The following is a 14,768-nucleotide window of genomic DNA, read 5'->3' as shown; positions in this document are numbered from 1 at the left end:
CCCCCCCCAAAAAAAAAATGTTTTGGATGATTATATGGGAATATTCTATACATGCAATAAAGTAAAATATTGGCATCAAAGCAGAAGCATAAAATAGTTTCTAATCATTTCAGAATCATCAGTTCAGAATATATTATCAAAAAGTTACAAAGCATAATTACTTTAAAGTAGTGATGTCAAACGATTAATCGCGATTAATCACATCCAAAATAAACGTTTTTGTTTATAATATATGTGTGTATACTGTGTATATTTATGATGTATATATACATACAAACACATGCATGTATATATTTAAGAAAAAGATGTTATGTTTACATATTAAATATATTTATATATGAGAATATGAATATATAAATGTATAAACGTGTAAATATTTTCAAAATATATACTGTATGTGTGTGTGTGTATTTATATTATATACATAATAAATATTCACAGTACACATACATATATAATGTAAACAAAAACGTTTATTTTCGCGATTAATCGCGATTAATCATTTGACAGCACTACTTCAAAGCAAAGAAAAAAGCAACCCCCTCCCCCCCAAAAAGTAGCAAAATATATATACATAAAAAATCAAATAACATATATTAAAAAATCAAATAAAAATATACATTACCCTGTGTAGATTATATAATAAAACATGGTTATTTAAACAAATGTTGGCCATTAACATCATATTTATCAACTGTTTTCAAACAAATTCACAGCCACATTCCTTTTTCATGTGTCATTCAGAAACAGTCACACAAAAGTCCTCAAATATTTGGTCCAAGCTGGATGCCATGACAACCATGACATCATCCCGAAGTCCACAATCAGTTTGACAGCACTTGTACAGGAGGGCAGAAATTGCATAATCATCCTTACAACACGGCCCTTCCTTTGCACGGAAGCCAAGCAACTTTGCCTTTGTGGTGAAATAACATTGCTGCAGCAAAGTGTGAGTTATCGACTTCCACTCGCCACTTATCACGCCTCAGTCTGCTCATGTCTTTTTCTCTATTGCACAGAAGCAAATGCAGTCTCAGAGACTGTACTACAAAAATGTGGCGAGCAAAGCTTGTCTGTTTATGCATTGCAGCACAAACCCTTCTAAATATTTAAAACAAAGACATACTAAGCTAGCATGCTTTGTACGTTGGTGTCATGCAAAACAAAGCCCTCGGTGTCTCTGTCGCAGTGAGTCCGTGAGCTCTTGTGAGAGCAAAGTAGGGCGTGGAAATGCCTTCGAAAGGTTTCCGACAAACATGCGTACAGTATTGGATTGGCACAGCTCCACGAGTACGACAGCAGCACCACAAACTCAAAGCCACGCGTGAAATCGAGCACCAGGTCTATTCGGTGCAGGGAGCAAAAGTTGAAGACGTAGAACGGCAGCCAGCAGATGCCAAACACCAAAACAACCGCCACTACCATCTTAGTAACCTTTTTCTCAAACCTGTGACTTTCCATTGAAGACGTTTGCTGTCTGGTGTTTATCAGAGTCACTAGAAGTGCTGTGTAAAACACAATCATTACGGTGAACGGCAAGGCGAAGCCCAGTATGAATGTGTAGCTAAGAAAGGCCAACCACCAGGTGTCAGATGCAACATGAGGGTCAACGGTGCACAAACCATAGTTGGCAGAAAAGTGAATAGCCATTGGAAGCACTGGAAACAGAGAGATAAACCACATTAATGTGGCGATGATCTTCGCCCGTCGCGGCGTCCGCCAGCGAGCGAAGCGCAGCGGGTCTACCAGAGCCATATAGCGATCAACACTCATCACCGTCAAGCAGAACACACTTGTGAACTGATTGATGCCATCCAGAACCATAACCAGCTTACAAACAGCATCTCCGAAGATCCACTGGTCCTGGAAGTTTTGGATGGCGATGAACGGGAGTCCCACCATGAAGAGTCCATCCGCCAAAGCCAAGTTGAAAATGTAGACGGTGGTCGCCGAAGACATTTTGTCCAGTTTCAGAATGGCGACGATGACCAGCGAGTTCCCGGCCAATCCCACGATGCACACGGCCAGGTACAAGACGGCCATGGTGACGCTGAAAGCATCGAAGTCCTCCCTAATGTAGACGTTGTTTATCGCAGCGCTGTCCAGATCTACGATCGACACGTTGTCGTAAAACATTCCCAAAGGTTTCGAGGTTTCCATTTCTGGTCAGAAACGGTTTGTAGTTCTTGGAGGAGAAGATCAGATGTATTAGATCTTGATGAAATTTAAAAAATGGTTTGTGTAGTCGTTGCAGGAGAAGTTCAAATGTAATAGATCTTGACAAAATCTCTGGTCAAAAATGGTTTGGAGTCCTTGCAGGAGAAGTTTTAATTAAATATTGTAACTTGCTGAAATTTCTGGAAAAATATGGTTTGTAATCCTTGCAGAAGTTCAAATGTATTTGAACTTGCCAAAATTTCTGGAAGAAAATGGTTTGTAGTCCTTGCAGAAGTTCAGTCGTATTAGAACTTGACTAATGTTCTGGTCAAAAACAGTTTGTAGTCCTTGCAGTCCTTGCAAGTTCACATGTATCAGATCTTGCCAAAAATTATTCTTGATCTCCACAGGTTTGCATCCACCTTGTCCTTGAAGCTGGTTTATTTTCACATCTCAAGAACTTCCCCAGTTGGTCTTTGAAGATATTTCAGCTTAAGCTTGGAGGAAAAACAAGCTTCACCCAAAAGTCCTGATTGGTAGGATATTTGTTGAAAGATCTAGACTCCAAAGCAGAAATCTAGTGGGTGTTTGACCCTCCTAGTGAGATCTTATATATCCCCCCAGCAGCGCCCAGTGTGTGTGTGTGTGTGTGTCTAAAGTCATCCGTTGACTCCGATAAACTGCGCCGGCTCGTTCCAATCCGCCGTTAAGAGGTTTCCAGGGTGCCATCTGTTACAATACTTTTGTTTTCATAACTAAACACCCTTGTCAGAAGGTCCATCCAGCCTCTTTCTTTCACACTCCCTTGCTCTCATTTTCCTCCTTCTCTCCACCCCTCTGTTTCCTCCCTTTCCTCGCAGTTCAGTGGGGGGTCAATCTGAGCCGATCAACCCCCAACCTCCCCTCTGGGCCACCCACTTTCCAAATACGTCCCCAAAGGATGAGTGATGAATCTGGCCTGTCTCCCTCTGCTTGTTTTAATGTGCTGCGTTCCCCCCTTCAGTGTTTATATTTCTCGCCGATTGTTTGTGAGTGAATCATTTATCACGCGCAAGGCCTCGGTGGGTAGAAGCGGTTGCAGATAAAAGGGCAAGAGTAATGAGCGATCACCTTAGTCCTGTTCCTCCTCTGACACGCATAGTTGGAATGCCGCAATTCTCACAGTGAGCTTCCCAGGATAACAGTAACTGAGGGAGGTAATGCTTATATAGTGGGCTATATACTCACCACCTCACTGACATGCACAGTATGTCTTTATGCAATATGCAGATTGTTTTGGAGATTTTCGCTCTACTCCCAATTCCATGAAATCATTCCTAGAATTTGGAACTTTCCATTGGCATGTTACTGTAAACGTGGAAATGCTTTGAGCTTATTTAGAGGTTTAAAGGGCCTCGGGTGACTTGAGGACAGGTATCCAGAGCTCTCCAATAAATCAGTCGGCATTTGGTTTCACTGTTCTGGGCTTGAGTTTTCTTGTATCTCTTAACAAGGAACATACCGGTTTTACAAATAGCATGCTTTGGTTTCTAAGAATTGTAACTATTTGGGAAAGAAGAACTAGGATATGTTTCAAAATGTTCTGAAACGTTCCCTCCAAAAACCTTTTAATGCGTGTTCCTGGTCTCATCTGTGCATCTCTTTGTTCCTTTGTCTTTCATTTGCATGTGTCTTTAATTAGTTCCATTATTTCTGTTTTCAGTTTTACTGAAATTATTCCCCTTTTATCTTTCATCTCTGTTCTCTGATCTCATTTCTTATGGCTTATCGTTCATCTTAAGCCGAATTACAAATCTCAAATGCACATGGCCTCAGTGAATCACCTGTGAAGTTCAGTGATGCTTTATTTTTTTCCCATTTTTACAATTTTTCTGGTAACAGTTCCTAAAGAGAAATCCAGTATAATCTATCTGCCACAATAAAAATAATATAGTCATGTTCTATGTGACGGAAGTCATTTTAATATTTCAGTTTGTGGTCCCCTGCTATTTTACAAACTTCAAACTTCAACGAACAGCCCTGATTCTCAAAGACGAACATACATCAGATATGCTTAGTGTCATGAAAGAAACCACAGTCTGCTCACCGTAAAGGAGACAAGAAGCAGCACAGGATACATAACCAGATGCATTTCTAAGAAAGCTGTCGTTATCAAACAAGACATTAGAGCAAATAAATGAGAAAAGAGATGAGAGATAAAATGAGAGAGCAAATATAAAGGAGCTAATTAAAGAACACACATGAGAAAAATAAAAAGGTAAAGGACTAGAGATTAGAAAAGGTTGATTAGAGAAATAATGCAATATAAAAAGTATTACATTTTATAATTGTATCATTGATGGGATTGGAATATAATTTGAACGGGGTTCAAACTCAGGCCACTTGAATATAAAGCAGCGTGAAAGTATCAGAGCACATGCTATTACGTATACAGAATAATACAGTCAGGGGCGCAGGGAATAATTAAAAAAATTATTAAATTAAAATTCATAAAATTAAAAATAATAATTCAATAATTGTATTATTGTTTAATTTTATTTATAATAATTGTATTTATTACTCTGTTCTTCATATTATTATTATTCTGTATAGACTACACTGAACATTTTTTTTTTTTTACTTTTAAACAATGTTCACTCAGAAATTGCTACTAGTGAAAAGACTGAAATAGTGTTTTATTACAAAACGTACTCAAGTAATCTTTGTTTTATTACAGAATCGATTTTTTAATGTTATTATTATGTTTTACAGTATATACAGCAGCAGGTCACCATATCAAGAAGTACATTATATTTATAACTTTATGTATTTATAATTATTAATTTTTTCCCCAAAAGGTTAACGCATTATTTTCTCCTAATAAGTTTCCAAATGCTTCCAGAATAATCTTGCATGGAGAAAAAGATATAACTAGTGAAGTTTCTTTCTAATCTATTAAAGTTCACAGCATTCTTCATGCGCTAACCTGTTGGAACGTAGCTGACGTGGTCCCTTTAAAACTCCGGTGCGTGTGAAACGAACCAATAGGAGCTCGAGGGGGGCGGGACTTCGGCCGTAACACAGACACGTGTACACAGGGAAGCAGGAAGTGAAGCTGTTCAGTTGGTGTCTGTAAACAAACAGTAAGTACTAACTTATTCAGTAGTAAGTTGTGTATTCCGCGGCAGTAAAATGAATGAAATCAAGCGTAAAAAAGCACAAATCTGTTAGCGACGCGTTTATTTTGTGTTTCTGAAATACTGGAATGTTTAAATGCAACAGAAATTGACGATGGTCAAACTTTGCAGGAGTCTTTCACTCTGTTATTTCATAAAATAGCGCTGCATTTTCTTTATTTGATCATTTATGAGTGATTCAACTGCTATTAAACACTGTTTCGATAGGAAGGAACTGCAGTGCTAGTTAATACGTTTAATTGTTTGATTAAATGCATAATGACAGATGTTGCACTCACTCAGAACTGACAGATATATCTAGTTCACGTATATTGTGACCCTGGAGTACAAAACCAGTTATAAGGGTACATTTTTGGAAATTGTGATTTATGCATCATCTGAAAGCTGAATAAATAATCTTTCCATTGATGTATGGTTTGTTAGGACAATATTTGGCTGAGATACAACTATTTGAAAATCTGGAATCTGAGGGTGCAAAAAAAAAAAATCTAAATATTGAGAAAATCATCTTTAAAGTTGATCAAATTAAGTTCTTAGCAATGCATATTACTAATCAAAAATTAAGTTTTGATATATTTACGGTAGGAAATGTACAAAATATCTTCATGGAACATGATCTTTACTTAATATCCTAATGATTTTTGGCATAAAAGAAAAATTTATAATTTTGACCCATACAATGTATTGTTGGCTATTGCTACAAATATACCCCAGCGACTTAAGACTGCTTTTGTGCTCCAGGGTCGCAAATGTGGCAGAGATTAAACAGTAATTCTGAACTATATACTGTATGGTGAGCTTGTCATTAAGTGAACCACCTGTAAATAAACATAATGGTTTTAATGCACAGAGCTCAGTGTTTGCAGATATCCTGGATAAACAGGATTTGGTTCACACACACGTCTGTGTGAGGAATAAAGTGTGTTTGATTTGCACAGGCACCATGATTGCAGGCGTCAGTCCTGTGCTTCAGGCCCTGCTGGGGACCCTGTTCACCTGGGGCCTCACCGCAGCTGGAGCTGCTCTCGTCTTCGTCTTCTCCAGCAGACAGGTGAGACGGGTTACTTCAACTGATTTACATCAGTCAGGGTTTCAATATAAAGGGATAGTCATTCTGTCATTATATGCATCATGCGCACAGAAGAAGATATTATGAAGAATGCATGTGACTCTTTTCCATATAATGAAAGTTAAAGGGATAGTTGCTGGTAGACTTGCATAGTATTTATTTTCCACACTATAAAAGTTAATGGGTACCAGAAATTGTTTTGTTACCCACATTCAGAAGAAACAGATTTAGAACATGCAGGGGATTTAAATGATGACTTCATACATTTTTGGTGAATGTACCCTTTAATGGGGAAATTTTAGTTCATATTTCTTCAAGTAAAATAGGTTTGGCTTAACATTAAGTAATGAAAATATATATTATTTAAAAAAAAACTTTTGTTCTTCTTAATTTTATAATTTCATATTTTTTATAATTTTTATTTTTATAAGAGTCAAGGGGAATAAAACGTGTGAAGATTTGAGTGTATAACTGTAATTTTAATAGTAAACAACTATAAAAATGCGGTGGTAAAAACTTGGTTAAGAAAGTTCTCTAACTATATACAGTAAAAAATGTGATCTAACAGGATATTTCATGTAATTTTAGAGTAAAATACTGTTAAATGTAAGATTTTTGGAAGTGAAAAAGAATGTTACCTTATAATTTACAGTAAAAAACTGTCAAAGCTCACATTTGATGTTGTTTAAAAAAAATAAAAAAAATAATGAAATTATGCTTTTTCTTAGTTTGTGGATAACAGTTATGTGCTTTAGGATTTAATTTAACATATTATGTTGTTAAATGAATGTTTATTGCATTATTTTAGTGTTTTGTATTTCACTAGGTCATAAGGTTGGTTTATTAACATTATATAGTTAAAGCTGCAGTCCGTAAGTTTAATTATTCCAGCTGCTGTGAGAAAAGGCTATAAACGATCCGTCACCTGCAGGATCCTCACATGCGATAGCCTAGTAGCCATGACAACTTCTTTATGTTTACAGACGTGACGAATTTCCCGCGAAAACCTACCCGTAGCACTCAAATTAGAAAACATTATTATAAGCTAACCGTTGTGAATAGGGCTAAAGTAAGGCGATAGTTTTGAACACTGGCTGGTTATGTACTTGCTCAAATATTGATTTCGGATCATTTTTAACCAAAAAAAGTTACGGACTGCAGCTTTAATAAAATATACAAGTTTTACTGTAAATTTAAGTTCAGTCTGTAAAACCTAAACTGTTGGTGCTGTATTGTTATGGAAAATTTCTGGCAACCACAGTTTTTTTTTTTAATTGTGTTGTTGTTGATTTTACAGTAAATCTTTTTTTTCCTCACAGAAGCGCGTCTTGGATGGCAGTCTGGGATTTGCTGCAGGGGTAAGAAACCCTCAACCCTATTTTTTACTTTCCTTCTTTGCTTTACATGTCTATAATTTCTTCCCCTTTTTGCCATACATTCTCATGGTGTGCTTGCATCACATCTCTTTCTCTTTACACAATGAAATATTCATTCAGTGAGGGCAGGCAGGAGCACGTTATGCGCTCTGTTGTTCAGGAAAACTGTCAGTAAGGCTAAAAAAAAAGAATAATGTTTTTTTGTTGTTGTTGTTTTTAAAAAAAATCTGTGACCCAGAGTTAATTACACTGTTCAGTTTTGATTATCTGCAGTGTTTGAATGCAACACCAGGTTTGCCGAATCCTTATCAAATGTTCAGAAACATCAGTTCCCCTTTTGTAGTCGCCTGAAGGGCTGTGAAAAATTGTCTTGCATTGAAGACGGAAAAATATCATTTCCATGATATCAAATATGCATGTTTTGTAGATTGGAATTGAAAATCCAGCAAACTAATAAATGGTTTAAATGTTTTTTTTTCAGCCCCCATGTTCTAGACATTTGAGTCATTATAAGTTCGTACATAATGAGAACTTATATAATGATACTCAATCCTCAGTCGTCTAGCATAATTTTATTGCTCTGCTCGGGGTGCAGAGATCGACAGTGTTTCAACATTTAAATATGTTTGTACTTGACGACAGTTTACCTTTTAAAGAGCATACTGAGCTACAAAACTGAATAAGAATGATATTTTTTTGGTTGCTAATTAGAAACGAGTTGCTCCTACTTTTCTAGACTTCCGTGACATTTTATACAGCTATGCTGGTGTTTGATCTTGGCAGATGCTTCATAGTTTACCATGGTGTGATTAAAGTAATTACTGTATGTAGCTCGTTGTAATCTGTATGCAGATGTTAAATGGCTCTCTCTTGGCAGTTTCATTGGCTCAACTTTGTAAAATCAGTTTCTTGCTTTCATATTTTGCAGGTTATGCTAATATTCAATCAAATTCGTATTAGAGCCTAGTCTACTTTCAGTTAATAGATTGTGTGTTCTGGTCCCAAATATGATGACTGAGTTTGGAAAGAAGGCTTTTGCTTCTTCGTAGAATAATCTTTATAAAATGTTGGAATTTAAAGACCTTCTACCTTTAAGTACTGTAAAGTCAAACACTTTAAATTTCTACTTTGGCATGTGCCAGTGTTGTTTATTTATTTATACGGTAATATATATATATTATATATATCTGTGTCAGTCTGTGTCTGTGTCTGTGTCTGTGTCTGAGTCTGAGTCTGAGTCTGAGTCAGTGTCAGTGTCAGTGTCAGTGTCAGTGTCAGTGTCAGTGTCTGTGTCTGTGTCTGTGTCTGTGTCAGTCTGAGTCTGAGTCTGAATCTGAGTCTGTGTCTGTGTCTGTGTCTGTGTCAGTCTGTGTCTGTGTCAGTCTGTGTCTGTGTCAGTCTGAGTCTGTGTCTGAGTCTGTGTCTGAGTCTGTGTCTGAGTCTGGTACTATATATAGAATACAGTATATACATAAACAGAATATACTGTATATACATAAACACATTTTTTGCAATGATCATATTCATATATATATATATATATATAATTTTCTGGATTATGTTAAAACCTGATGTAATATGGACACCAGAAATTAATACATTTATATTTTTAATTGTCATTTTTGGTTGGTTATCTATTATATTTCTTAGAATAAACTAAGAAATTGATTGAAACAATGGACCCTATGTGAAAACGTGTGCAATGTGCAATTACATGCTTTTATTATTTATGGGCATATGATCGGGATTATTATTTTTACAGGACTTAAAATAGGGAAAATTGAATTTGGCCATTATAAACTATATGTGAACAAATCGCAGCTGCACTCGCTCTTCATCTGTTTACACAGACAGTTATTATACACAAATTTTCACATCTGTGTGACAAGTAAGGCATAGTCATTCTGTATCGTGTGTGTGCTAATGCGGTTATGTTCTTGTGAATGACATGATTTGAAAGCTTCGTTGCGTAAAAGACATCAGAGTGGGTTTTGAGGTTGCGATTTCTTTCTTAGTTTTTGTCTGGTTTCTGTTAATGTTTTCTCTTTATGAAGCAAAGCACTGATAGTCTGAATGATTCATTATTGGTTTTTCATTGGTGTATTTCATTTGTATTCTCATTCATTTGTGTTCAGTTTCAGATCTATTCATGTGTTGCTCACAGAGTCGAGGGAAACTGCTAGAGTTTCTCTGTTCGTTTCATTAACATGAAAACCTGTATGCGTCATTCAATGACATATTATTTGGAAATTTGCAATCCTACAATTCTGCAATCTGCTGGTGAGCTTTAGTGTTTCCTCTGGACCTTGGAGTGAAGTCTCTTTATTTTCTTTCAGTTTGTTGTGTCTGGCAGGTTTCCTTCTCAACGTTCCGAGGGTTTTTGTGGTGATGCAACATTTTTGTGAAACTCATATTTGACTCTGTATTTTAATATACACGCTCTAATATGATTACTTGGTTTGTTGTGGTGGAGGGGATGGAGTGGCTGCATGCCGGTTTATTATTAAATAAGCTATTTTACAGTGGAATGTCAAAAACATAAACTTAAAATTCAACAGCAATATTTGGATTGAAATGTTAACTATCCATTGATTTAAAAACATTATTAAATAAAATTTGTTTTTATTTAATGAAGGTCTTATTTATTTATTAAATAATTTATTTATTAAATACATTTATTTATGTATGTAGTACATTTCTGTATTAATTAAAGCTTTTATTTCTTTATTTGATCAATTTATTTCTTTATTTTAATTTTAATTAATACTTTTTTATTTATTTAACCTTTTATTTGTTTATTAAGTGTATTTATTTGTATTCATTAATTTATGTATTTTTTATTTAGTGTTTACATCTTATTAAAGATTTAATTTATTTAATTATTAAATAAATGTATTTACATATTCAATTCATTTAGTAATTTATTTTTTACATTCATTCATTCAATGCATTTTATTTTATTTATTTATTTGATGCATTATTTATTCAATATATTTATGTATTTCTTTATCAGTTAAAGCTTTTATTTCTTGTTGTTCACTACATTTATTTATTTACTCCTTCATTCATTCCAAATATAAAATGAGTGTTTTCAATGTTACCATGTTGTTATTATTACGTTATTACTCCATGTGTCCCCTTTTTTTTTTTCAAATTACATATAAACCACATCCAAAAAACAAAACACACACACACAGACACACAGACACACACACACACACACACACACACATCAGTGATCAGCTTCAAACAGAATAATTGAGTGTGAGAGGAAACACAACAGCACATCTACTGACAGTGTGTTAAGATGAGGACAGAAAGTGTCTCCACCTGAAGGAAGGCTAATTAATGAGTTTTCCTTCATACTGCAACACAGAAAAGGGGTTTTCAAGAAGGATTAAATGTTCCTTGAGCTGCTGAAAAGTAATTAGGCTTTAGCTGTGGCTCCATAATTGGACTGCAGTAACACTGACCTAAAAGTACTTCACAGTCACTCTGAGTGCAGGATGAGACGTGACCAAAGAACAAACATATCTTTGTTTTATACTGTAGATCGGAATGAGCTGTGATTCAACAACATTGGTCCACAGCTATTAATTTATGTAAAATCTTGTGCATACAGTGTCTTGAGTAAACCTCTTCGCTGTAAAACATGATATCATCAGTAAGTCATGGCAGCTTTTGTTTTTACATGAACTCATCAAAATTAGTTGAGCAATTTCAACTTTTTATATGAAGTTTTTCCCAAATTTGATTAAATTAATTTTTTAGGAGAATTAGATTTTTTTGTAATAACTGTCATGTGGTGATACCATGCAGACAAAAAAGGAAATATAATGAAATGTAATGATATTTATGAATAATAATTACATATTTTTTTATTTGTTAATTTATTTTATTTTATTTTATTTTAATTTTATTTTAATTTTAGTATTTTATTTTAATTTTTTTGTTATGTGCTTTTGTAATTTTTATACGTTTTTATTTTATTTAAATTTTTTATTTATTTTTAAATATTACTATTCAGGTTTAATCTATTTTTATTTCAGTTATTATGTACTGTATAGTAGGCTTAACGTGGTATTACATATGATTTTAATTTTAGTATTTTAGTTTTTTCTTATTTTGTTATGTGCTTTTGCCATTTTTTTTTTAAATATTACTGTTTAGGTTTAAACTCTGTGTCCATTCATTGCATTTTAAATACATTTGCTCTATTAAAAAAAAGTAATGTTTTAATTTTTTATATAAAAATACATGGTGAATAATTTATAGGTAAATTAATTAATAATTCATTAAAATAACTAATAAAAATATTATTGGACAGAAGATGGTACAAATTGATATGCTTGTTGTCTCTGGTCTGTTTTGAGCACCAGGATCACGAGTGTGACCCTAAAATTAAGAATACAGCGTCTTAACTTACACTTGGGTCAATCTTTGGATAATTCTGGAAAATATGAGAAAACTAGTGAAAGCACAAGTTGACCTTTATCTCCTGTGGGCAGCCGTGCATCATTCCTCGGTTTCTGAGACTGAGTCTCGAGATCTCTGTGAATCGATCGGACTCTGAGTCTCTGTTCAGTCACAGCGTCAGTAATTAGCTATTAACTGAGCAGGTTATTACGCTAAGACGTTATTACGCCGTCTTCTGCTCAGGCAAACGGCTTCCTCCTATGGAAAGATGTGCACAAGAAAATGAAATAACTAACCCCTTTCCAAGAGAAAATAAATAACACCCCTCCTAGAAAACCTCAGTGTTTAATTGACCTGAAATGCGCAGTGAAGTTGGCTTCATTATTCTTAATGGTGGCAGAGAATAGACTGTCATTATAGAAGAAGTCCTGCATTAACCTTAATAACAGCTTTGCCCTCAAAGGCAACAAAACAGATGCCAAATGGAGCAGGACATGGAGGTTTTCCACAAGACATAATAATAACAATAACAATAATCATAAAGTGCCGCTCTGGCCGCTAAAGACATATAGGTGTAATTTCCAGAGATAGGTTGCAGCTTGTTCATAAGCTTTACCTTTTATGTAGGGATTTTGATCAGCCTTAGACTATTATTAATTTTAGTCTAGTAATGTACACTAAAAAAATCACTCAGAAATTGCTACAAAATGTAACAATTATTTATAAAGAAACTGCAAGAAACACATTGAATTAAACATTAAATTTTGAAGTAGAAAGACTGAAATAGTATTTTATTATATGCTTCAATAATCTTTGTTTTATTTATAACTGCTAAAAAGTTTTAAGGCTGCACGATTCATCAAAATAAAACCCAAATCACCATCATATTCCTCCAAAATATTTAAACTGCACTATATCCTATCGTTTGAAAATTAAGAAATTAAGGCAGCAATAAATATTACTATTGTAATTTTACTTTTGTATTGCAAAATACTTTTTTTCTTAATACTTGATTGTTTTTTAATCCACGGTGAAATATTCCAATATTTCTTCTGTTGTTTCATATTTTTATTTAGTAGTACTAACAACAACAATTATAAATAATAATAAATATTATTATTTTACAGTAATTTTGGTGTATAATCACAGATTTGCTTGATGTACCACTAATGCTAAAACATTCACAAACTTAAATTATTTTGATTGTTTTTCCTTTCAAAAATGTTAATAATGTTAATAATCTGATGGACCAGGTAGTAAATTTTCCATTTTTAATCCATCAGTAAAATTGCATTTGTATTTGTAATGCGACATTTTACGTGATGCGTCTCTCCTGAAATCTTCACTCATGTCAAAATTTTTTGCTGTGGTGCTTTAAAACTTGTGTTTGTAAAGTAAGCATGCTCCATTGACGAAAAGCATTCTTAATTATTCATCGTGTTTTTTAAAATTGGTCAGTGTCAAATTTTAGTTAACATGCATAAAAAATGATTTACACCAAACCAAACTGAACCAAATCTGTTTCCGATCTCATTCAGTGCTATAGTGGAAAGTCTGTCAGTCCAAACCATGAGATTTCAAGTTGCTTTTTGAACATTTGTAACATTTTGAACATTTGTTACTTTTTGAACATTTTGAACTTTTTGAACATTTTGAACTTTTTGAACATTTTGAACTTTTTGAACATTTTGAACTTTTTGAACATTTTGAACTTTTTGAACATTTTGAACTTTTTGAACATTTTGAACTTTTTGAACATTTTGAACTTTTTGAACATTTGTTACTTTTTGAACATTTGTTACTTTTTGAACATTTTGAACATTTGGAACTTTTTGAACATTTGTTACTTTTTGAACATTTTGAACATTTTGAACATTTGTTACTTTTTGAACATTTGTAACTTTTTGAACATTTGTAACTTTTTGAACATTTGTAACTTGAACATTTGTTACTTTTTGAACATTTGTAACTTTTTGAACATTTGTAACTTTTTGAACATTTGTAACTTGAACATTTGTTACTTTTTGAACATTTGTTACTTTTTGAACATTTGGAACATTGGTTTACACTGTTGCAACATTTCCTTGTGATCCTGTCTCTGAGTTTGTGCTTTTCTTACATTAGATGGTGCGTGTGTGAAATAAAATCTCCCCTCTCTGATATAATACACAGTGCTGCTGTGTTCCTTCAGGTCCTGATATCATTACCAGCATGCCTACAGGACAAATGAACAAGTCTTCGATCACGATTTGTCCAAATGTGTCGGACAGCATAGAAAAAAATGGATGATTTTAAACTTGCTTGAGGGTTTTTTTATCACAGTTTCACTCATGAATAATTAAAAAGTCTACCGATGCAGGCTGGAGTTCGGAAGATTTGCACACTGTTTAAACAGACTTTATTGGCAAAGTGTAAAATCAAAGCATATAATATAACTCCGTATCCTAACTTTTATCTCACATAATCTTCCTGTAGTATGCATGCTGTGAGCATATTTATGAGCATGCATGCATGACTAATATATATATATATATATATATATATATATATACACACGCGTGGTCAGAATTGTTG

The 14,768-nt window shown here is 34.0% G+C and overlaps 2 protein-coding genes across 2 annotated transcripts in view; one reads left to right on the top strand and one right to left on the bottom strand.

Annotated features, from left to right (window-relative positions):
- Nucleotides 1-1,343: 1,343 nt before the first annotated feature.
- On the bottom strand, nucleotides 1,344-2,160 carry LOC107653905 (somatostatin receptor type 5). The gene is given in 2 exon segments (XM_074186880.1): nucleotides 1,344-1,397; nucleotides 1,399-2,160. Coding segments are annotated over 2 exon segments (816 nt in total).
- Nucleotides 2,161-5,204: 3,044 nt separating this feature from the next.
- slc39a11 (solute carrier family 39, member 11) overlaps nucleotides 5,205-14,768 on the top strand; it is a 107,285-nt gene continuing 97,721 nt past the window's right edge. Inside the window, exons 1-3 of the mRNA XM_016440830.1 lie at nucleotides 5,205-5,279; nucleotides 6,272-6,384; nucleotides 7,722-7,760. Of these exons, the coding sequence (XP_016296316.1) occupies nucleotides 6,277-6,384; nucleotides 7,722-7,760 (147 nt within the window). The 5' untranslated portion in view covers nucleotides 5,205-5,279; nucleotides 6,272-6,276. The remainder of the gene's footprint in view (nucleotides 5,280-6,271; nucleotides 6,385-7,721; nucleotides 7,761-14,768) is intronic.

The sequence above is a fragment of the Sinocyclocheilus anshuiensis genome, unplaced genomic scaffold (genome assembly GCF_001515605.1).
Source record: "Sinocyclocheilus anshuiensis isolate Anshui unplaced genomic scaffold, SAMN03320099.WGS_v1.1 scaffold454, whole genome shotgun sequence".
In the NCBI taxonomy this organism is placed as follows: Eukaryota; Metazoa; Chordata; class Actinopteri; order Cypriniformes; family Cyprinidae; genus Sinocyclocheilus; species Sinocyclocheilus anshuiensis.
This window is presented reverse-complemented; position numbering and strand designations above follow the sequence as displayed.